Here is a 23943-nt window from a genome sequence, read left to right on the forward strand (position 1 = left end):
AAGCACGGAGCTTGCGGTTCATCGGAATTTTCATGCTACTCTAATGCAGCTATTGCCATTTTAAATATCTCATACGATAGCTTAAAGCGCAATGCATCACTGGGTACCAATAGCAGGCAACTTGATCTAGTGAAAAAAAAAAAAAAAAAAAAAAAACAATAACTGATGATTGCAGTTGTCAATTAGACTGACAGCATTACATAATGCAAATTGTAATGTAAAATAAAAGTGAAAAGAGTGGGATTTGAACCCACGCCTCCGAAGAGATCACGACCTTAACGTGACGCCTTAGACCAACTCGGCCATCTTTCCTTTGATATTTTTGATAAGTGTGTATTTTTCTGTTGGTTACTTGGCTTTATCTCGATTTCCTAAAAAGGCAATATACCGTATATGGGAAAGGCGCAATGTGGTGGATTCAAGGTATAATTCTCTAACTTATCTACTATGTCTTACTTGAAGGGTTACTCCTCGTTGGTGTGGTGTTCTGGTGCATTGACACACTCATATAATTGTTGTAAAACTGTATGTTATCTCTTGATGGTGCGATGATACTGTTATTCTAGTCGATGTGGTCTCTATTTGGTGTATTGCTAATCAATGTTGGTGCTTACTCAATTGGTGTCGCTTCTATTTTGTTGTTGTTACATATTCGTTTGATCGTGGTGCTTCTTGTCAAGTTTAGCCGAAAACCTAATCAATATTTGGAGCCGATAATGTTGAATCGATGAATTAGTCAGGGATCTAAATGAGATTGCGCGCTAATAGCCAAGCATTACTATTTTGAAATGTGGATTTGACTCTGGACTTTGACTCAGGATAGATGCAAACCAATTAATGTCGAATCGATGCAAGATTCAAGTGGAATTATAACATCAATGGAATTGGGGTGTTACTATTTTAAACGATAGGATCGACTCAAGAACGCGGGTACATGAAATTGACATTAAATTGAAGGCAATCCAATTTGAGGTTACATTTGATCAGGGCACTGACATTCGGATCTGAATTGAGCCTGACAGGAGAATAACAATAGAACAATGACATATATAAATAGTATTTTGAATTGCATCTTAATAAACATCATCCATTTTTTTCTTCTTATTCTAATCTGGAGTTTAGTTACTAGTGCCAATCTAGTACGAACAAACCTAAAGAACCCTTAAATTCATCTCTCATAATTATTGGGATAGTTCTTACAGTCTTCCTTTCCACACAACAATACTTATATCTTGATTACCAACTACCAAGGTAATCATTATAGAGAGCTTGATATTTATCAATTTGTAAAGATACTTTTATAGTAATTTAAATCTGCAGGATATCATTGAGCGATTGAATACAAACAAAATTTAGATGCGCAGGTTTAAACCTAGAGCGCCAGCTACCAGGAGCATCAAATAGCGATTAACGTGGATTGCTCACAACATTACACAAAGGATATTGGATAAAATGGATCCTCAAATACAAAAAATAATAAAGACACCTTTTTATCCATTCTGCAGTGAAATTGGGTTTAATGGATTTCACAAAAAAAATAAAGCAAAGGTAAAATACAATAGAAATCAACTGTATTTTGTTTGTGTGTAAAATGAACTGAAGATCCTGGAATTGAGTAAAAAAAGAAGAGTATTTATGCATTTGCAACTAGCTTGTAGGGTTAGTGATGATAGAGAGCAATAGGTTCTGCTATTGCGATATCTGGCAAATGTTGTTGATACTTGATTTAGAGTGGTAATCAATGCAAGAGCACTGGCCATAAGGGTCGATTTGAGTAACCTTGATGGGCTTGGGTGAGCTATCTGTTGAGGATATAGATCATCTCTGAGAGGCAAATGTATTAGGCGTCGTTTATTACATAAGAGGATCTGAGAATGAGCTGAGATGCATAGTAGAAGTGAGAGGTCTTTATTCAAGCAGCACGAAGGAACATGAGTGGTGCCATCAAATGGCTAATCTATATCCTGGTTCCTGGATGGAGAGTGGTAGCCTATGGCCTTTCGTCCCTGGAAGTGGGTTTCAATTCCGACAAATGTTCTTCCGTCAAAGCTATTAGGAAGAACATTCTCTCCTGGATTATCTTTGTTGTTTATCCTTGACTGGTGGTTCATGAGTTCTTATGCAGCACATTCTCGTTAACTGGTTCAAGGCTTATACAATTATCCCGCATTCAAGATCAAGGTCCTATTGCTGCGGCGGCACTGTCAAATAACTATAAATACCTTAGAGATCTACACTAGTTTTGATCCTCATTCAATCTGGGAATAACTTAATAAATATATTCAGTTCTAATTGTATTTACTGTCTATATTTCGTTATTCTAAACAACCTTAAACCATCAAGGTTACATTAAATCATGCTATGACGATAGTTCATCCAAGCCCACCAAGGTTACTCAAATCGATTCTTATGGCTAGTGCTCTTGCATTGCTTACCACTTTATATCAAACATCAACAACATTTGCCAGTGAAGTGAACTAGACTAAATTCCCATCATAAACAAAGCCCAAAATAGATGTCATCTCAATCAAACCATGCTACCATCAGCAGATAAGCATGCATAATAATAGTACTAGCATGATGATAACAAAGGTTAAATGCTCTAAAATAAAAGATGACAGATACTAAAGTAAATGTTGTTTAGAATAACGAAATATAGACAGAGTAAATACAATTAGAACTGAATATATTTATTATGTTATTCCAAGATTGAATAGGGATCAAAACTAGTGTAGATATCAAAGGTATTTATAGTTATTTGACAGTGCCGCAGCAATAGGACCTTGATCTTGAATGCGGGATAATTGTATAAGCCTTGAACCAGTAACGAGGATGTGCTGCATCAGCGCTCATGAACCACCAGTCAAGGATAAACAACAAAGATGATCCAGGATAGAATGTTCTTCCTAATAGCTTTGACGGAAGAACATTTGTCGGAATTGAAACCCACTTCCAGGGACGAAAGGCCATAGGCTACCACTCTCTAGGAACCAGGATATAGATTAGCCATTTGATGGCACCACTCATGTTCCTTCGTGCTGCTTGAATAAAGACCTCTCACTTCTACTATGCATCTCAGCTCATTCTCAGATCCTCTTATGTAATAAACGACGCCTAATACATTTGCCTCTCAGAGATGATCTATATCCTCAACATTCGTCCCCACCAGAATCGATAATACTGCAAGAATTGTCGATTCGATAAACACTACACCACAGGAGATAGATCACACAAGCTTGGCTCGTTGAAATACTTCCTATGTGTTATCATGAATTCGGAACAATGGCCATTAAAACATCCCAATCAATGTAAAACCCAATGGGAAAAAAAACAATGATCAGGTAAAAAGGTACACTGCTACCACAACACATGACAACACCCTCTCGATCACCACTCTTACCTCGTCCCCACTGTCGCTCACCTTCCCACTTATCCTGTCTTCTTCCTAACATAAGTGGCCCGACGCCGCTTCGCTGGGGATTGAGGAGCCCCCGCCTGATCTGCTTCCCCAATGGCAGCACGTTTCCTCTGTTGCTTCCTCGGCATTTGAGCCACTCGCTCTCGGATGCGCCCTTCTTCTTGCTTCTGCAGCTGCACATGCTTTTGCCAATATCTTTGCAAAATATGGGGATCCGATACATCTTCTGCAGTTATCCACGAACACATGCGTTCACCATAGCCCTTCCATTTGATGAGATACTCACGATTCGCTGCTTTGCCCCTATGATCTCGAATCGCCTCAATTTCGAAATACTCATCATCAATGGCCTTTTCATCTATGTTCACCACCTTTAGCTCGGATGGTACATAGTTGCGATGAAGAATCTCATTCATTTCATCCTTCAACTCGTATGACCCGCCTTGATTTCTACGAATGACCGTATATGGACCATCATAAATGGGACTCAACTTGCTTGGTCGTTGACGTATCTTTACCATCACATGAGCACCCACTGGAATGTCCACGAGCATATGCTTGTCATTAAACCTCTTCTGCATAATCGCATTCATCTTGGCCTCTCGTTCATTGATCGCTGGAAATACCACCTTGTGCATGTAGTCAATACGCTCTTCAAGCTCTTTTACTGACGTGATATCCTTGGGGATCGGGTATTTGTCTTTGTTGGCATAATCCTCTGGCAGTGTAACTCGCCTGGCAAACATCAGCGAGAACGGCGAAGTCATCGACTTACTCTTGATGTAACGATTACAACAAAGCTGCACAATTGGAAGGTAATCGCTCCATTCTCGCGCATTAGAGTTACACATTTTTTCTCAGCGTATTCATCACAATTTTCACACTCGCCTCCGCACTCCCATTACCTCTGGCTGCGTATGGGGTAGAATAGTTGCGCTGCAAACCTAGGTTCTCACTGATTGCCTGAAGCAAGTGATTCTCGAATTCCCCACCATGATCGCTCTGCATAATAATAGGAAATGAGTAATCCCCAAACACCTTAATCAATTCTCTAGCAATGCTCGTTGCTTCCTTCGACTTTAATGGGCGCACAATCACATACTTGGTACACAGATCTGTGACAACCATTATATACACATATCCATCAAAGGTCATCGTCATTGGGCCACCCAAATCCACTGACACATGCGACATCGGCTGAAGCGAAACTACATTCTTGAGCGGATGCCACCCTCTCTTTGCAATATTGTGCTTCTGACATTCTGGACAGCTACTGACCAACCTCTTAGCATCTTCATACACATTAGCCCAATGCAACCCTTGCGCGTGCAATTCTCTCACAATCGCCTGTGCGCCATAATGCCCAAACATGTGAATCTCTTGTAAAATCTCATCTCGCTCTTCCTCAGGAGGTGTCATGTAATCAAGATCTTCCTTCGCATTTTCAATCACTTGTGTAGCAAAGATATTTACTGCTTGATCTTTGCTATACCGCTTCTTCTTGATCATATTTTTTGCACCACAATTCTTGCGATTTTGCTCATGTCTCTCCCGACTACGCTCTTCACTTTCCTCCACTATTAACTGCGTACTCTCATTCTCCACAGGTGGATATAGTCTGCTCAATAAATCCGGAAAAATGTTCATTGCTCCTGGTAAATGCACGACTTCAAATGTAAAATCTAGGATAGTCTCAATCCATCCAGCCATCATAGGGTTTACCACTTTCTGAGAATGCAAATACACTAATGCTCGATGATCTGTCAGTACCCGGAACGCACGCCCATAAATGTACGTTTGAAACTTCCGCAACGCCAACACAATCGCATACAATTCTCGCTTCGTTGTGGACCAACGACGCTGCGCTGGACTCAGTGTGCTTGAAATAAAACCCACATACCTATGACGCCCCTTGTCATCTTCTTGGTAAATCACAGCCGCTACTCCATACAAACTGGCATCACACGCAATAATAAATTCCTTGTCGAAATCTGGGTAATTGATCAACAAATCCGCTTGCAATATCTTCTTAATTGCCTCAAAACACTCTGTATGTTGATTCGTCCAGTGCTTCATCACATTCTTGTTGTCTTTAATGAGGTCCGTGATCGGAGCCGCCACTCTATAGATCATTGGAATATGTGAACGCAAATAATTCACTAATCCCATGAACTGCTGCACTTGTTTCTTGGTTGAGGGTACAGGCCAATTCGCCACATTTGTACATTTGGATTTGTCTACTCGGATGCCCTTTTCATCGACCACAAAGCCTAACAACCGCACCTTTCTCTGCATAAAATGGCACTTGCTCGGCTGTAAAATCAGTTTTGCCTCTGTAAGCCGATCAATCACCGTTTTTACGGCTACCTTGTAATGCTCAAAATCCACGCCAGCGATAATGATATCGTCTAGAAAATTCTGCGTAGTAGATACCACTCGTCCTGACTCGTCACGCACTTGTTGCAATCCTGCTAGCAACGTAGATAGTGTAAATTGATACTGGCTTGGCAGCTGGCATAATCCAAAACAAGCCTTCAAGAAATAATATCCTTGGCCGTTAAAACTAAAGCTACATTTAAATTGGCTCTCTTTTTCAATAGGAAATCTGTGGTAAGCATCCTTCAAATCCGTGGTCCCAAAATACTTCATACCACTCAAGTTCTCAAAGATGTCTTTTACTAAAGGAATTGGGAAATTGTAGGGAGGTGGCAAAATACTATTCAACAAACGCACATCCAGACACACACGATGATCCACTACATTTCCCAACTTGTCACGCTTTGGTACCACCAGCAAAGGGCTATTAAAGGACGAATTGATTCTCGAACGTCCGATCGTCTTGGTATCCAACCACTTTTGAATTTGTCTCTCTACTACAGGCTTCAACGACTCAGCAATCGGATAGGGACGACGATGCGCCGTCGCTCCTTCTTTTGTAGGTAATTTCACTATAGCTTCTGGCAATGGACAACACGACTCGATAGGTATCTCTTCATTTCTCTTTAAGGATTCGCTAATATATGTCTTAAACTCCTGACGCTCTTCCTCAGTACCCGCAGGTGAGTTATCCGCCTCTAAATGTTTGCCCTCAAAGTCCAAATTGATATTCTCAAACATTCTTTCATTATGTTCTGTAGCATCTGAATGCTGATGTTCACTGTCGATGCGAAACGCCACACCAGTAAGCCCAATATTCATCTTTGGCAACACATCCACTCCCAACAGGACATCAAAGTCCAACCCTTGCTCAAACGGGACCACTTCTAATGCATGTTCAAATACAATGCCATTAGCATATTTAAATTTCAATGGAAATGTCATTGCCACTCGCTTCACAGACTTGGATAAAAATTTCAGGTACCCATCAACTTTTCTCACTTTTTTGATCTTAAGCACATTTATTAGAAACTTCAAACTAATACAACTAATTTGGGACCCGGTGTCCACCTTGCCAATGACCTTGATATTCTTAGATTCTACACATATCAACAACGGGGTCAACAACGCAAAGTAATTAGTTTCTGCTTTGTTCACATTCACACTAGGCAACTTACATTGGAAAGCCAACTCACTCATCAGCTGATCTTGATCAGCGACACTATTGGCATCGTCTGCATTGACATCCCTCGAAGCTGATGCCCCTGACGAGGACGACGACTCATTGTCCTTGGTAGCCACACTTGCCGCGAAGACCTCATGATTCAGAGCCGTGTTGGACGGACCAACCCCAGGAGGACGACGAGTGCTGCAATCATGTCCCCTTTCAAATGGCTTCCAACACTTCACGCATTTGCCTTCACTCCTGGCCTTCTCGAACTTCAAAAACTGACACTCCTTAGATCCATGGGAATCATTCGGACCATGCTGCTTACAATGATACTTCTTGGTTCCACCACTACTCTCCACTCGCTTGAACCCTCCATAGTTACGTCTTCCACTTGATGACATCCCTCTTGACGATCTTTGGTACCCACGACGCTCTTGACGATCCTCAATCGCAGAACCCACCTCATTCACCGCAGCACCTGGCAGCAAAGCTGTTGCATGCGCATAGAAACGGTTGTCATCTCCCAACACATCGCGCGCCACTTGGGTAATTCGATCCACTGTCCACGACTCAGTGCCTTGTTCTCTCACCAAGGTAATGCGCACAGCCGTTTGCACCGGCAAGATTAACGACGCCATGAAACGATCAGCCACTCTTGGATCATCCAACTGGAGGCCCGCATTGTACACTGCTTGCTGAAATCGACACGAGTAATCCATAATGGATTCAGACGCACTCATCACCATCGTAAACACTAAATCCGTATTGCGACGAGTAATCACTGCAGACCCAAAGCGTCTAGAGAACACTTGCTTCGCTTCCCACCACGAGCTGCACTTCAACAAAGTCTTGTCGACCCACGCACGATCCCCATTGGGCATACACAACGGAAGTAACTTGGCCCACTGCGCTTCCAAGTCCAACGATGATGAATTCAAGATGCTCTCAAAAGTACGCAAGTAATGATCTACGCTCTCAAACACTTCTTCGTTGGGAAAAGCCTTCACCGCTGCAGAAGCCAACTGGAATTTGGGTAAATCGCGACGATTCAGAGCCAAATTTTCACTACGCATCATTCCACGACTCATCGCACTTGTCTTGGGCTTGACCACATCCCGATAGCTACGCAATTCCACAATCGCATCCTTATTGCTGCTAATCACTCGCAAAGCCTCATGACGCTCTCTCGCAGTAGGTGCCGTTGCTACCACCTTCAACAATTTCGCATTTTCTTCACGTAATGCCTTCAACGCATGCTCTAATGAAGCTTCTTCACTTGCTTCCATCGCCTCACTCAATGGCTCAGCTGCGGACTTCCCCCCAGATCCAACCTCTCCACTCACGCTCTCCAGAGGCTCAAACGCAGACAAAGCCGAAGAACCACCACCAAGTTCAGCCATCAATTCGTCTTCATCAAGCACTTGACCGTCTTGAGACAGAACCTCGGTAAGACCATCCATAGAAGGATTGAGATCGAAATCTTCCAGCGTAACAGGAAGACCAGCCGCAGTAGCCCCAGGGACTTGAATCGAACCATTTGCTGAACCAGCAGTAGAATTAGAGGACACAGAACCAGCAGACATTCTTGATTTAGGATTGGGATAATATAATGCAATATATAGAGGTACAGTAATTAATTGTAAAAAATGTTTAGAATAACGAAATATAGACAGAGTAAATACAATTAGAACTGAATATATTTATTATGTTATTCCAAGATTGAATAGGGATCAAAACTAGTGTAGATATCAAAGGTATTTATAGTTATTTGACAGTGCCGCAGCAATAGGACCTTGATCTTGAATGCGGGATAATTGTATAAGCCTTGAACCAGTAACGAGGATGTGCTGCATCAGCGCTCATGAACCACCAGTCAAGGATAAACAACAAAGATGATCCAGGATAGAATGTTCTTCCTAATAGCTTTGACGGAAGAACATTTGTCGGAATTGAAACCCACTTCCAGGGACGAAAGGCCATAGGCTACCACTCTCTAGGAACCAGGATATAGATTAGCCATTTGATGGCACCACTCATGTTCCTTCGTGCTGCTTGAATAAAGACCTCTCACTTCTACTATGCATCTCAGCTCATTCTCAGATCCTCTTATGTAATAAACGACGCCTAATACATTTGCCTCTCAGAGATGATCTATATCCTCAACAAATGTCAAGGGTATTGTAATGTGTTGTATCATAAGTATACCCAAAAAGGATACAGGCTCAACAATAAAGAGCTATTCTTTACGCATGATTCAAAAACCATATATTGAAATACCGTTCTTGATTCATCAGATCAACAACTAAATGACCCAACAAAAATATATAAAGTAATGGAATTGCTGGCAACTACTAAACTGCTGCCAGGTAAGAGATATAAACCAAATAGTATAAATAGAGACGTAGAATATACATTTTATTGCACATTATCCTAATTTCAAATAAAGAAAGATTTTAACAGTATTCTACCTGCTTTTTAACCCCTTTTTTACTGCAGCCAGATATCGCAATAGCAGCACCTATTGCTCTCTAACATCACTAATCCTACAAGCTAGTTGCAAATGTATAAATACTCTTCTTTTTTTTACTCAATTTTAGGATCTTCAGTTCATTTTATACACGAATAAAATACAGTTGATTTCTATTATATTTTGCTATTGCTTTATTTTTTTTTGTAAAATTTATTTAAACCTGATTTCACTGCACAAACTTAGCCATTTTGAAGCACTAATAACTCATGCTACAAAGCATTATGGACGCTTGGAATAGCGCCAAACGTATCTTCTTGGCCACGCTTTACTTACTGATGTTTTTTTTCAAAATTTTTTTGTTCATTGCAAATTCATAAAAATCATGAGTATTAGCAAGGCAAGATTCTTGAAAACCAAACGATCGCGTTTTTCACCCCAAAAAAGAAGACTTTTTCTATAATACATATTAGATCAAATTGCTAGTAATGGTAAAATGCAACATTGTAGACTGTTTCTCTGGAACTTTTATATGCTAAATTCTGACATATTCGCAAAAACCCTGTTTTGATATTTTTGCAAATTGTTCATTATTTTCGGTCTGAAAGCTACATGTAACCAGAATCATTCGATGCACCTTCATTGACTCTTTATAAATGCATTAGAAAATAAAGTATAAAAACGACAATTTTCATAATAAAAATTAGCAAAAACGTTTAAGGAATGTAAGATCAAGTCAAACTTGAACACGAAAATACCCACTACACAGTTTCAAATTAAAGTGCAGCAGCTACGATGGCTGTCACAGCAAAGGACTGAGAGAAAATCCATTGGCTGTGACGTCGGATAGAGCGCCCTCTCATTTTTCCCCTTTTTGCAAAACGCGTTTAGTATCAAACCATGGTGGTTTTGGAAACCGTTTGATTGATAATACCACTCTAGTAGCTTATGATAATACGGTCTTGTACTGTTAGAAGTACTTGATACTGCTTCTTTGAAGTAGAATATAGTAGGTACTATTCGATAACGAGCACTGGAAGACGTAAAATCAGCACTAATCGAACTTGTTTATTAGGTTTTGATAATTCTTTTGCCTGTTTGACGTGGATGCTGCTGCCATGACTTCTCTGCTATTTCTGCTGTCTGATTCTTTGGTTTATTATGTCTGGTAGCGGCTTCTTGGTTCCTATCTCTGGCGGTTGCTTCGTTAACCTTTGTCTGGTCTCTGGTGTCACTCGTTCTTCGGTTTTTCTACGCTGCTGTTGTTGCTGCTGGTGTTGTTGCTGCTGCTGCTGCTAATATGGTCTTCCCTGGTCTACTATGTTTGGTGCATGCTCATTGTCTGGTCTAACTCTGTTGATTGCGTATCCTCTGGTCTATCTGTGGCTGTGGTAAGTGGTAAGTATCTTCTCTCTTCTGGTCGCAATGATATAAAACTTCTTTGAACGCTTATATTATTGCTTCCTTTCTCGTGATAATGCATTCGTGATGTTTGCCTTGTTGCGCTTTTTTCTTTTTCTTTTGTTGGTAGTGTTTCCTCTGTAGCTTTACATGAAACAATATTAGTCATTATGCTTTAGCGCAAACTTGTAATACCACTGTTGCTTTTGCAATTGTGCGTATTTGTGTCATGTTGCGTTACATCCGACTATTACCAAAATGCGCGTTGCTCATGTATTCATTTTCTTGCAACAGCAACGAGCTTTTTTAAACATCTTTGATGTTGTGTTTGTTATGCTTTTCTTTGACTCGCTTCGTGTGAGTGTCTCTTTTTTGCCTACACACTACTATACTCTTATAGTATTATGTTCTTTTCTTCTTTCTTTTATTATTATTATGTTTCTTTTGAAGCATAATTTTTCTACGTTGTGGTGGATGTGCCTATCACTGAAGCTCAACAAGACTTTATCCGAGGCTAGGAGGGAGATAGGCTGTCTCCACTTGGTTATCGCTACTTACTTTAGTGATGATTGGGAGTCTCAACGCCAGAATCTAAAGCTAGGTGGTGTAAGTAAGGCATGCTCTAGCACCTGGGGGGAAATTTGATGATAGTTACAGCTATATTGCTATATATAGCGGAACTTAAAATTTTGCCTCACATCCAAACAGGGGGAAACCCTCGCAAATTTTTTTTAAGTCAGCGGAGTTTTAAAACGATTTGATTGGCTCAGAGGTTGAAGCAGCGATATGTTAAAATATTATGATGGTTCATTTATTTCGTATTAAATAATAAATGCAAATAGAGCAATAATAGGGCATCTGCGATATCTTTTTTTGTGGTATGGTGGTGCCATACCAACTTTAATACGAGATAATAGTATGGTGAGGGTGGCGAGTATTAGCTACAAGAAATGCTTCTGTTTTTGATCCCAGTAATAAGTAAGTCTTATGATGCTAATGCCGATTGTGAAACGCGTTCGATCTGGTTGCTCTTCTCCAGTAATGTAGCAGCCGATAACGTAATTGATGTCGTAGTTTGTATATACATATATCCACACTTACTGAGTGGATGAGCAATGCAGATGCATGCTATAGATGTAATATATAAAGAAGTGAATAATACACCGAGGATATAAAATTATATTATTACTGTTGTGCCAGAAGGGCTACAACTGTCTATGAAGATTGAGGTATTCTTGATGGGTAGATATGTCTGTGTTGTGCAACAACATGGACAAGCTATGATAATGGAAGTGCATCTCAGTTATTTAAATACTGAGGTTCATCAGATGTGATAAGCGTTATACAAGATAAATTGCTACTTTGGCATTCAGAACTTAGTATAAATAGAATAACTCTTGTCTTCATCAGTAAATCTTTAGTTTTTGTGTCTGATCTTATTCAAATAAGTCTTTTCTTGTTTTTATAATATCGAACATTTTCTATAAGCTACAAATAATAATCCTTTTATTCTTTGTGCTTAACAACTACTATATGATGAAATGAAAGTCATAGTAGACGGCATGATAGTGTCAGGATAAATGAGGTTGTAAGCGGATGTTTGTATTTTAATTATCTTGAAGAAAAGTTCCTTGATTCATCCCAGCAAATCTAAATCATGTTCAGTCTGTTGAGGTGTCGTTTTAGAATTAGTAATCATGATTCTAGCTGGTCATTTAATTGATATGTGTTGACTTTTTTTGTAGAATCATGATAGTGGAACCTTTATCAATACTTAAAGTGTATTGAACAGACTGTCTACTTGGTCAGTAAACGCCTGCGTTGAATAGGGAGCACACTATAAGTTTAGTGGGAAATAAACTCAGGCATACTCCTCTATGCCGCCAAATGGCAGAAAGACGACAGAATTACTCAGACGCAATAATTTTGGTTCTCAAATCCGCTGCAGTGCTACGATTCCCGAAGCGTAATAGTTAATGGAAATCCTGCTATGAGCTTAGGTTATTCGTGACCTAATAACTACTCAATCCGGTGATGGACTGAATTTAACAAAATTTGAGTTTTATTGCAAGTACAACGCTAAAGTGGAAGCCATCTTTTTCGCATTTTGGGTAGTAGGAATAAAAAAAAAACAAAACAAAATCAATATATTATTCCTCTAACATTTGGTGAAACAACAACAAGCAATAAGGTATGGATATAGTGTGTACACTTGCGGCGTTGACATGGCATATTGAGTTACACTGGTTATCCGTAAGTTACACGCTGATTTCGAGAGTGATAGACATACATTTGGTTCTCCTTGATTCTTGAATACCGCCAAGCAAGTGAGCCCCCAGTTTTTTCATGTATATTTTGGAGCATTCGACCCAGAAACAAAGGCAAGAGACAAGGAATGATAGATTACACAAAACGTGTCGGTCCATGTGACATTTACAGACATGCATTATAGCATTCATGAAGTTCATATACGGGTTGCCAACAAGTGGCTTGTGAGCTGTTTATTAAAATCAGCTTTATGGTTGTGCATTAAAACATCCCCTTTTTTCTTTAATCTTCGTGTTTCTATTTAGACACGTTAAAATGAATCAAAAAGGTACTGAAATCGATGAATCCTACATTGATTCCCAAGATATTAAGCATTCCGACCACAACCATGATGACAGCAATACAGGTATTACATGTTCAATTGTGGAATTATCATACATTAATTGTTGTTGACAGAGGATACGATAGAGGACGTTCAAGACAATCGATACAAGTGTGATATCTGCAAATATGAAATTGAAGGCTACCGGTCATTTGTGTTCCACTTGAAACTAGCTCACAAAATGCACTACATCAAGGGCCTAATTCAGAAGCATTGGTTACGCATAGAGGATGAAGAGCCGCCTTATACTTGCTCTGAATGTCAAAAAGTATTTAAAACAGCCAGACACTATGAGATTCATCGGGGCTCTGTTCACAAGAAAGATCTGCTAGCGTCCATTAGCAAGAATATAATGCCTAAAATCAATGGCCCCACTAACTACTGCCAGGCATGCGAAGCGACATACTCAAATAAGAACAACTACAAGGCACATTTGAGAAAGGTGCATAGAATGGCCATCATCAATCGCGACGCCAGCATCATTCCAGATCCATATGACCCCGAATTTTATTGTCGAGCTTGTCAGAAGAAGTATGTTAACAAGAAAAAGTATCGCAAGCATTTGTATAGCATTCACAATATACGCGGTGTCAAGAACAAATTAAAAAAAGCTACGATAACAGCGGAAGATTCAGAAACGATGCAGACACAACGTCGTGGTATTGGGTTAGACTCAATGGACGAGTCAAGACCAAAGACCAGAGCTGCCTTGAGAGCTGTCTTGAGAGCAAAGCCTGCGTCAGATGCTCCCAGATTAATTTTGAAGCCAAAAGAGTTGGATGCTAAAGAAAAGGAGGCTGCAGACTTAGAAAAGGAGGTAAACAGCTTTGTCGTTGGAAAACGAAAGAAGCCAGCAAGCGATGATTTTTTACCAGACATCAACGATCCCAACAACTATTGCCGTGTCTGCGACAAGACGTATTCCAACAAATATGGCTACCGCGTCCATATGGAACATTTGCACAACATGAAGTTGCCACAACTTGTGAACCCTAATGGAAAGAACATGCCCAGCCCCATCCTCCCCGATCCTCATGATCCTGACTATTATTGCCGTGTGTGCCAGATCACAAACTACAATATAACAGCTCATCGTCGCCACTGCAGAATTGTACATCAAATGGTATTTGAGCGAAGATACAAGAACCCGGATGCAGTTATAGACATTGATTCACCTGACTTTTACTGTCCTAAATGTGAAAAGCACTTTGAAGGAAAGTATTACTACAGAAGTCATCTCAAATCAGTGCACGAAATCGTATACAAGCAGGCAAAGCTGTCGGTCAACAAGGAAGTAGAAATCGACATTGACAGCCCTGACTTCTTTTGTGGAAAATGCGACAAGAAATTCAACGAAAAGTATTACTTTAGGAGACATCTAAAATATGTGCATGATCTACGATACAAGAGTGCAAAACTTGAAAAGAAAGATAATGACAGAAAGCGCGTAAAATTTGTCAACCTTTAAATCAGCTTTCCAGCATCTGCATTTACCATACATATTCATAATCATCAACTAATAAATTTTACATACTTATACTCATTGAAGCGCGTTCGCTATATTAATCAGCTATCAGTAAATGTTGTAAAGAGCGCTTTCTACATGCGTTGTTTTTCCATCCGTGGCATGTAATGTTTATACGTGCTGTGGGTCTCTTAGTCTTATCACACTGAGCGTTTAGTTGTCCAAGCCCAAAACACTGCATCTGTTTGGGACTAATACGATCAAAGAGCGTTATTGCATTCAATGAAATACTTTACAAAATTTTTCTCAATATACCAAGCCATTTGGTATCTAAAGCACATGATTTTTTAACACTGTAAGCATAAATGTTGTAATGGATCTCGACTAATGTGCAATTTAAAAAGTGTTAAAACTGACATTCAATATTATATACTAGCTAGAAGCAACATTTGAAATTTTTTGCTTGAAAAACAACTTTTTCAATTGCTTTCCAACAGTCGACTATACAATGTCTAGCAATATCAAGGTGTAAGCATTCAATATGCAACAACAAAATGGAAACTGGTTATCTAATGCTCTCATGATAGCCTTGTTACAGGGTCGACTAACGGCAAATTTAAAAATTTGTTTACCAAAGTAAAGCAAATCCACGAGAAATACGGTCCTTTTGACGTCCACTTGTGCACAGGCAACTTTTTTGGCCCTGATATTTCAGAGGAGGATATTCAAGAACTGATCAGCGATAAAATTGACGGTAATATACTGCCTAGGCATAATTGATCGCACAGCTAACTTTCAATCCAGTTCCTCTTATGACCTATTTCATTATTGGCGATCAACCCTTCCCTGAAAGCGTCAAAAACCACATTGCAACTACAGATGGTGAAGTGTGTTCCAACTTGTACTATCTCGGAAAACAAGGCGTATTGAACACATCAGAAGGGCTCAAGATTGCCTTTATTTCTGGTAAATTTGACGAGCAATCAACACCCAGCACCTACAACAAGAGCGATGTGGAGAAGTTATGCCTCACCAAACTACCTGCCACCTTGCCTCCTGGTGTGGACTTCTTGCTGTCTTACGAATGGCCACAAGATATCACTGAATTGACAGCGACTCCAATGACACTTGACCAAGATAAATCATCATTGCACATTTCAGAACTGGCAGCTGCTCTGAAGCCTCGATATCATTTTGCTGCTGCTCAGAATCTGTTCTATGAACGCGAGCCATACAAGAATATAGTGAGTGGATTTGGACAAGATGAAAGACCTGCAGACCACGCTACTCGATTCATTGGATTGGGACAAGTGCTGAACAAGGAAAAGCAAAGAGTAAGTTATTTTGGCAGGATTTGGGTGGGATCAGCCAGCTAAGATGGTTCGATTTACAGTGGTTTTATGCATTTAACTTGGTGCCCATGTCGAAAGCATCCAAAGAAGCACTCGAAAATCTACCTGAAAATACTACTGAATGTCCATTCGTGCCCTTATTCACTGGAAACAAACGAAAGCACGCAGACAGTGCAGAAGTCAATGGGTCTTTTTTCTGGGGCGAGGATGCCAAGCGTGCAAAGATAGTCGATGTTCCTAGAGAAGGCTACGTTTGCAAAAAGTGCAATATCCCAGGCCACTATATTAAGGATTGCCCACAAATTGCCGCCGACTATGTATGCAAGAAATGCAATGAAAAGGGACATAACATCAGAGATTGTCCTCAAGGCGGCGGCGGTGTGCCTCCTGAGGGATACGTTTGCAACATCTGTAAACAACCTGGCCATTTCATTAAGGATTGTCCTGATAGACAAGAAAGACAGCCTAGAGGAGAGCAGCCTAAATGTAAGTGTCTGGTTTGGTGGTATGAATGAATGGTAGGACTGATTCTTTTGCTGGCACAGTGGATTCATGCTGGTTCTGTTTAGCCAACCCCAAGGTTGAAAAGCATCTAATTGTATCTATTGGAACCGAGTTGTATGCAACGCTTGCAAAGGGTCCTGTCATCTCGCCCAACGACAAAGACTGCAAAGTTCCTGGTTTGGGCCACATCCTGTTGATTCCAATCACTCACTACCCTACCTTTGGCAAGATTCCAATGGAGGCACAGATTGAAGTGGTTTCAGAGCTTGAGAAATATAAGAGTGCCATCCGTCGTCTATTCGATCAATATGATCAGGATATGGTCCTATTCGAAGTGTCAAGAGAGTCTTTCAGAGGCATGGCTCATGCTCATATTCAGGTGGTGCCTATTCCAAAGTACAAATCAGATCAAGTAGAGAAGGTGGCTAGAGAACAAGCTGCACTAGCTGGTATGGACTTTATTGATCAAGTGCCTGTAAGTGCTGAATTATTTTGGACAAAAACAATGAGACTGAGGATACGTGTTGCATAGCAAAATCCTGAGATTCCTTACTTTAGAATGGAATTGCCTGATGGTAAATCGCTCGTACATTTGCTAAGACCTAAAGAACGATTCAATTTACAGTTTGGAAGGTAAATGTGCTTGAAGATGGATGATTAGCCACTATGTACTGAACAACCGCAACATTGTAGATTGGTAGTAGCACATGTCCTGGGTGCTCCTGAACGTGAGGATTGGAAGGCGTGTAGTCAAAGTGAAGAAGAGGAAAAGAGAGATGCTGGTCTTTTCAAAGCTGCATTTAAGCCGTTTGACTTTTCATTGGATTGAGCACTCTATATAAAAGCGAATAAAGAGTAATAGCCTTGATAGGTTTGCCCTGACTACATCAAAATCATGCTTTGTTTGTGTAATGCTACATCATGTTCATTACAGTCACATCAAGGACCATCAAAGGAGAACTTTGAATTGATTTTTTTGATTTCTCTTCTTTCACATTACTTTATCTATCAATATGGTGTACTTGGACGAAGTAATATCCCTACTTGACAAGCACAAATCTATCTCTGCAAACTGGGATCTTGCAGATTTTGAAAAACGTATACGCGAGCGAGATCATTCAAATCACCTAGTCAAGACAAGCGTCAATAAACCCAATGCTGACAGACTGTATCTTGAGCCAGTACCACATGGACTCTTTAAGCCACTCTTCTTTGAGGAAGAGGAGGAGGAGGAGGATGATAGCATGGAAGACGTAGTCAGCACAAATCTCGAGCAGTTGGAATTACCGGACGCTCATCACATTGCCTTCAAAGTCGATGCTAGTATTCCCGCAATAGAAGCACCAGCAACAGCACCTCTTATTCGATTGAATATGGCCGAGTACCGAAGAAGACGGACTGAACAGTTAGAATCAGCCAATTCAGAGCAATTCAATGCACTCATGAGAGCATCAATGGAGCCTGATAATATAGTAGCGAATAATCATACTAGCAATGCAACTGTTCAGCAACTCAGACCACCTCAACAACAGCCTGTAGTGAACAAAATCTCTGCTCCTGCGCCTGTGCCTGCGCCAATTCCTGCTCCAACAGTAACGCCAGCAACCACAAATACAAAACCCATAGTATCAGTACCGTTTGCTAATTTATATGACGCTTCATTGATGGATAGCAACATTTTCACCGAGAAATCAGGGCCAAAGATTTATGCCTATCCAACCCAAATCATCCCTATATTTGCTTCACCCACACAACAAGAGGAATGCGCAAACGACGCCATCAAAGACATTCGATTTCTGAAAGTCAATTTCACAGAGACATTGAATGCGCTATCATTGTCTGGTCTTCATCAACTCGAGGAGGTGGGTAAAGGATTGTTCCTAATAAAGCTTATTGAAAAGCTCCAGGATCGAGACTTAACATTGGCACTTGTTACGCCCACATTCAATGAAGAGAGTCTCCTAGTTGAAACAGCACAGAGGATTGGACTGAGATGCGTTCGCTTCTCCAACATCCTGGATGATTGGAATTCGGATTACGGTGTTTATCTTGAGATGAAGATTCCCAACAACGCAGACTTCTCACAGTACAACTTCAAGCCTGCCGACTTTGTGATTTGCCTTGGTGCCGCATTGAATCGCTCAACCGTCGACAAAGTCAAAGCAGCGCCTGAAACACCCGTGGCCTGGATGGTGACATTAGGTTCAGCAGAGGAAAGATTATATAATTTCATGGCTCAAGAAAACGTTAGATATCCTGATTGCACTGACGCAGATGGCTTCCAGAATCTGCTTTTGGCGTCCAACAACTGGCCCTCTTATGATCACTATAGCTTTCAAGAGTTAACGTCTCGAGTCGCAGACAATGTGAGTTGCTGGTTGAACCTACTCGGCAGATCAAAATATCAGTTTAGATCCACCGAGGACCTACCTCTTTCATATCATTTGGCGACATTCAAACCACAGACAGATGGTGATATCGAGGACATGGATATAAGCTCTTCTGATACAGAGGCCATTCAGGTAATTGACTACATGTACAACTGATATCCACCGTGCCTAACTCAATTTATAGGTTCAGCAAGACATTTTCCCCACCTTTGAAATTGTTGAGAGGCCACCCACAACAGTTGCCCCTGACAATGACAAATCTCTGGTGGATGATTACACAAGTGAGGCTAAGGCTCTTAAGAACAAATTTGAAGGAGAGTACAAGGCGTTGCTTTCCAAGTATAGAACCAAGTTATCAGAATCTCATAAACAAATGTAAATTTACTCTCGCTCTCTCTTCCCCTCTCTCATTCTCTTTACATATATTCCCTCTCCCTCTCCGATATAATAAAGTCAAAACCACCCAGTTGGATCATCGTTGTATGCATTTATTGATTAGTTTGCTAATTACGAGGAAAAATAGTTTGTCCAATAAGACAGGCGACACGCTTCTTTTCAGGTGTGATGATCTCGGCATGAACAGTGTATTTTCCAGGAGGAATTTCCTTGGGTAAAGCAACCACTTTGTTGAAGGTCAAATCACCCTGGGGAATGGGACACTTTTCATCTACTTCCTGAATTTTATCACAAAAATCAAACTTCTTTTGAATCAACTTGACTACGCCATATTTGACAATAATCTCCACAACAGTGCCATTGGGTACAGTTTCTGAGAGATAACCCTTAAAGTCAATTTGCAGATCTTCACCTTTCACAGGTGGGTCGGGTGAAAGAGCGACATAGTCGATACTGTAGCATGCGTTGAATCACATTAGATCGCTGCTGCTGTTCCTCTTTGTATTAACACTTACGTCAAGATATCATTGGCATCACCACAATTGGTGATCAATTTGGTGGAATCTTGTAATAGGGAACCTACATCGTTATCTTGAACGATGAATCCAGGTAAATAGGTGGCCTGGCTCAAGCCAAGGAAAGCACTGAATACAAGAGCGAGAGTCGGTAATTTCATGATATGTGTATGGTTGCAGAAAGAAAAGGAAAAAGAGAAAGATACCAATAAGATGTATTTTAACTATCGACCTGTGTGAGTAACAGAAGGGAGAGGACGGACAATTAAAAGGCTATGATGTAGTCGTAATGATGACCATCTCAGCAGACGCAAAAAGCGAAAACGAGAAACCCCAAGTTACGCTATCGATTCCATGGTCACCATAGGGCTTACAGCAGGTCAGCCTCTTGAATATTGAAATTCTGGGATAGCTGTCAATTTGCTGAATATGCATACAGGTGCATTATTATTAGGATGTTGTTTGATCGCATAAATAGTGACACTGAATTTGTTTGGGCAGATAATCTTCGTTTACTGTTGTTTGATGTTGTACCATTCCCATTTATGACGAATGTCTATAGACTGCACCTTGATGTGCTCTAATTTTTATTATATTAGGCCCTAGGCCGTCTCTATTTGCGTTTGTACATTTTACTGAGTCAATATCTCCACACCATCGTCGTTTATAAGCAGCTATTTCAATGGTATTAGTACAAACCCTAAAGAAAGACGCTTAATTCACTTACTGTGTGTTCAAACTGGGCACTTCTACCACCATCTACAGTTGAGATTGTCCACTCGTCAGGCCACATGATACCAGATGCTGACCCTTGACATAAAATGGGTTCCTGGTCAATCATACAAGGATCAGTACAACACAATTCTTGGCTGTGCAATGCCCACTTACTATAGTAAACGCAGTTCCTGATTCCATGACGCCTTCTTCATCATTCACTATCTTTGATATCAGCCACTGTTAGTGCCAGGTAAAGCAATACTTACAGTGATGATAGATCAGCGGCAAACTATGAAACTCTTTTCCAATCCCATGTCCAGACAGTTCATCAGATACAGAGAATCCATTCTTCATGGCCAATTCGCAAATCACTCTTCCAATCTCCTTGTAAGGCACGCCTGGTCCACAGATTGATATCGCCTTATTCAATGTCTCTTGCGTGCATGCAACCAATGCTCTTCCCTTTTCATCAACTTGACCTACTAAGAATGTAGCTGACGTATCTCCATGATATCCATCCAGGTAAGCAGTAACATCTACATTGATAATATCGCCTTCTTCCAATGGTCGTTCATCTGGGATGCCATGAGCTATAATGTTGTTGATGGACGTACACACACTCTTGGGGAATCCCATATAATTGAGAGGTGATGGATAGGCATTGTTGGCAATGATGGCTTCATGAATCATCTTGTCTATGTGGTTCGTTGTAATACCCGGTCGACATAGCGATCCGCCCAAGGTCAGGATTTCTTTGACCAATTTGCCCGCTTTTCGCATCCCTTGTATATCTTGCTCTGTAAGGATTGGTGCTTCTGGACCCCATTTAGAAGAGCTTCCATCAATAGCGTAAGGAGGTCGTTGAACATGTGGCGGTACATCTCGATGTTGCATTTTGCGTACATCTACACTTGCCAAGGAAGCTGGGACAATACGTTGATAGTTACCCCAGCGATTCATCAGCTTCGAACTACGAGGAATATTTACTGGTGCAGCTGTATGAAAGTGGTGCTGTGTTGCTTTCTTCAATAGCTGATGGCATTTTCTGGATAGAACTCTGTTGATCATGATGCACACAAAAACAGGTTTCAACAGAAGACAAGGTAAAAATTGAAAAAAATTGTCGCCTAGATGAAAAGGCTTTAATTTGGATCTGCGATGAGTTGTCAACAGAAGGATGTTTGTAGTTTTGCATAATTGATGGGTGCTATGGTTGCCATGGTTCCCACAATCAATATAGCCTCAATGTCAGATCCAATTGAACAGTTTATAAGAGATGAACTTTTACAGAAAAGATATTTACTATGTTTTATATATGACATTGGGATATTATATTTAATTAATTGAATCAAACACATTCCAATGGTCTAATTCTGGAGTAATCTTGATATATACGAGAAGGAACTTGAACAAATCACCTTCGACCTAGAAACAGGTATATTAGAGGACGTTGGTATACTAGAATTGGGTCAAGGATACTTACTGGAACAAGTGGAGGAATTGCATATGGTTCCTTGAGAGCCAAATATTGTTGGAAAACATGCATAATAATGATAGCGTCAGTAGGCATGCCAGTAGTAGTTGGCAAGAATCGATAAGTTTGCATTCTACTGCTTGAGGCAAGGTCTATAACATGGGATTAACTTGTTGATCAAACACACAATTAGCCCAACTTACCTTTGATACGACCAACAACATACTTTCTACCATCTACATGCGAATAGCCATTGACGTTAATGAAATCCTCAATCTCGGGTAACGTGAATGCAATATTTTGCTATACAAATACATCAGTGCCATGTCATGTTAGTTCCTGGCCAAATACTTACGGTGGTAGACATCACCATTGACAGCATCACTGTAGCAGTAGGGCAATCAGCTACTGATCTGTTTCTGGGCGTAAGCATTTCATTGAAAAAGTCGATTGATTGTGACAATGGGATAAAGATCTTCTTTAGCAAAACCTGAATCCGTCGGATTACGCGTTAGATCTCCATTGCAGATGTCTAGCTAGCACAATACTCACGCTTGTCATCTTGTCATAGTACGCACGAGAAGCGCGATCATTGTATCTGTTCCAATTCTTTTCAAGATCAATCATCTATTGACGCATGAACATCAGCCATCATCATCCTCTTACAAACAGCATTCTCTTGTTTACCTGCTCAATTCTGAAATCATCTATAATCTCAGGAGTGGGTGATAAAAACCACAACAATCGTTCACGATTTTTAGTAGGCTGAAGAGGTGGTTGAACGCATGGTGTATACTTGAGTTTTGGGCCGGTATGCTGCTTTGTCACAGGAATTCCAGAGCCAGTGAGAGTAACTGCGGGTTTGGCAGTGTCAGCTTGACCATAATGTTGTAAAGCAGCTCTAGCAATTTCCATTTCGTCAACCTTTGATTTGGTGTATGATGCGTTGAATACAGTTGGGATCAAGTGATTGGTGTCTAAAGGAGCAACAGAGAGTGGTTTGACGCCAGGTATATTCGATGGTTGCTGTTGTTCCTGTTGAGGGGTGGGGTCTTTTAAGAACAAGGAGGTGAACTTAACATCGTCTTTCAGGTTTTGCAAAGGTGCGACTGGTGCTTGAGGGGCGCCCACTGGTTGGGCTGGTTTGCTGGGTGCATTGAGTTCTGTACGAAGAAAAACAAGCACTTTTTTCATGGTGGTTAAAAGAGGGCCAGGTCCTAAATATACATGTTGGTGTTTGACCGAGAATGCATACATTTTTACCCCAACTTACTGAATGCAATGTTCTTGAATGGCACGTTGATGTATCTAAGAAGTGGATGTGTGACATTTCCGGAGGCATTCCATATGTTGTAAATACAGAGAGGGACCAATATCATCTCTGCAACGAAAGAGTTTGTTTTCAGCTAGTAATTGAGGGAATGAACTGTGTGTATTTGTTACCTGCCAAGTAGATTAAACGCAAACTAAAGATGAATGTAAATGGCTGGAGCTTCAACCAAAATGCAAACAAATTGGGAATAGCCAGAGCAGCTAGCGTAAGCGCATTGGATCCCACAATGTACGAGTTGTACGATGAATATGAAAACATGCCACGAAAACAGTTTAAAAGTGGCATACTGATACAAATTGATGTTTAGCAAAGCA

General features: G+C 40.5%; 8 protein-coding genes and 1 non-coding gene across 9 annotated transcripts; 3 read left to right on the plus strand and 6 right to left on the minus strand.

Moving 5' to 3' along the window:
- Window positions 1–229: 229 nt before the first annotated feature.
- On the minus strand, window positions 230–312 carry ATC70_011098. The gene has a single exon. It is a non-coding gene; the product is annotated as a tRNA-Leu (tRNA).
- A 3117-nt stretch (window positions 313–3429) lies between these two features.
- ATC70_011099 (uncharacterized protein) lies at window positions 3430–4185 on the minus strand (the record flags this gene model as incomplete). The annotated part of the gene is made up of 1 exon (XM_064830297.1): window positions 3430–4185. The coding sequence occupies one exon, from the start codon at window positions 4183–4185 to the stop codon at window positions 3430–3432; it is 756 nt and encodes a 251-aa protein (XP_064682799.1).
- A 76-nt stretch (window positions 4186–4261) lies between these two features.
- ATC70_011100 (Rab-GAP TBC domain-containing protein) lies at window positions 4262–8548 on the minus strand (the record flags this gene model as incomplete). The annotated part of the gene is made up of 1 exon (XM_064830298.1): window positions 4262–8548. One exon carries the CDS (start codon window positions 8546–8548, stop codon window positions 4262–4264), a length of 4287 nt encoding a protein of 1428 aa, XP_064682800.1.
- A 4868-nt stretch (window positions 8549–13416) lies between these two features.
- MBF1 (multiprotein-bridging factor 1) lies at window positions 13417–14951 on the plus strand (the record flags this gene model as incomplete). Its single annotated transcript, XM_064830299.1, has 2 exons — window positions 13417–13507; window positions 13558–14951. The coding sequence occupies 2 exons, from the start codon at window positions 13417–13419 to the stop codon at window positions 14949–14951; spliced, it is 1485 nt and encodes a 494-aa protein (XP_064682801.1).
- A 505-nt stretch (window positions 14952–15456) lies between these two features.
- Window positions 15457–17633, plus strand: ATC70_011102 (uncharacterized protein; the record flags this gene model as incomplete). The annotated part of the gene is made up of 7 exons (XM_064830300.1): window positions 15457–15476; window positions 15536–15702; window positions 15753–16282; window positions 16342–16786; window positions 16846–17279; window positions 17337–17437; window positions 17498–17633. 7 exons carry the CDS (start codon window positions 15457–15459, stop codon window positions 17631–17633), a joined length of 1833 nt encoding a protein of 610 aa, XP_064682802.1.
- Window positions 17634–17817: 184 nt separating this feature from the next.
- ATC70_011103 (uncharacterized protein) lies at window positions 17818–19573 on the plus strand (the record flags this gene model as incomplete). Its single annotated transcript, XM_064830301.1, has 2 exons — window positions 17818–19326; window positions 19379–19573. The coding sequence occupies 2 exons, from the start codon at window positions 17818–17820 to the stop codon at window positions 19571–19573; spliced, it is 1704 nt and encodes a 567-aa protein (XP_064682803.1).
- A 124-nt stretch (window positions 19574–19697) lies between these two features.
- Window positions 19698–20266, minus strand: ATC70_011104 (uncharacterized protein; the record flags this gene model as incomplete). Its single annotated transcript, XM_064830302.1, has 2 exons — window positions 19698–20043; window positions 20106–20266. The coding sequence occupies 2 exons, from the start codon at window positions 20264–20266 to the stop codon at window positions 19698–19700; spliced, it is 507 nt and encodes a 168-aa protein (XP_064682804.1).
- Window positions 20267–20737: 471 nt separating this feature from the next.
- Window positions 20738–21890, minus strand: COA1 (cytochrome oxidase assembly protein 1; the record flags this gene model as incomplete). The annotated part of the gene is made up of 4 exons (XM_064830303.1): window positions 20738–20779; window positions 20833–20934; window positions 20994–21040; window positions 21089–21890. The coding sequence occupies 4 exons, from the start codon at window positions 21888–21890 to the stop codon at window positions 20738–20740; spliced, it is 993 nt and encodes a 330-aa protein (XP_064682805.1).
- A 267-nt stretch (window positions 21891–22157) lies between these two features.
- Window positions 22158–23914, minus strand: ATC70_011106 (uncharacterized protein; the record flags this gene model as incomplete). The annotated part of the gene is made up of 8 exons (XM_064830304.1): window positions 22158–22247; window positions 22306–22448; window positions 22500–22599; window positions 22652–22786; window positions 22849–22923; window positions 22984–23513; window positions 23570–23677; window positions 23740–23914. 8 exons carry the CDS (start codon window positions 23912–23914, stop codon window positions 22158–22160), a joined length of 1356 nt encoding a protein of 451 aa, XP_064682806.1.
- Between the last annotated feature and the right edge of the window lie 29 nt (window positions 23915–23943).

Source organism: Mucor velutinosus, assembly GCF_035048745.1.
Source record: "Mucor velutinosus strain NIH1002 chromosome Unknown tig00001564, whole genome shotgun sequence".
Classification (NCBI taxonomy): domain Eukaryota; kingdom Fungi; phylum Mucoromycota; class Mucoromycetes; order Mucorales; family Mucoraceae; genus Mucor; species Mucor velutinosus.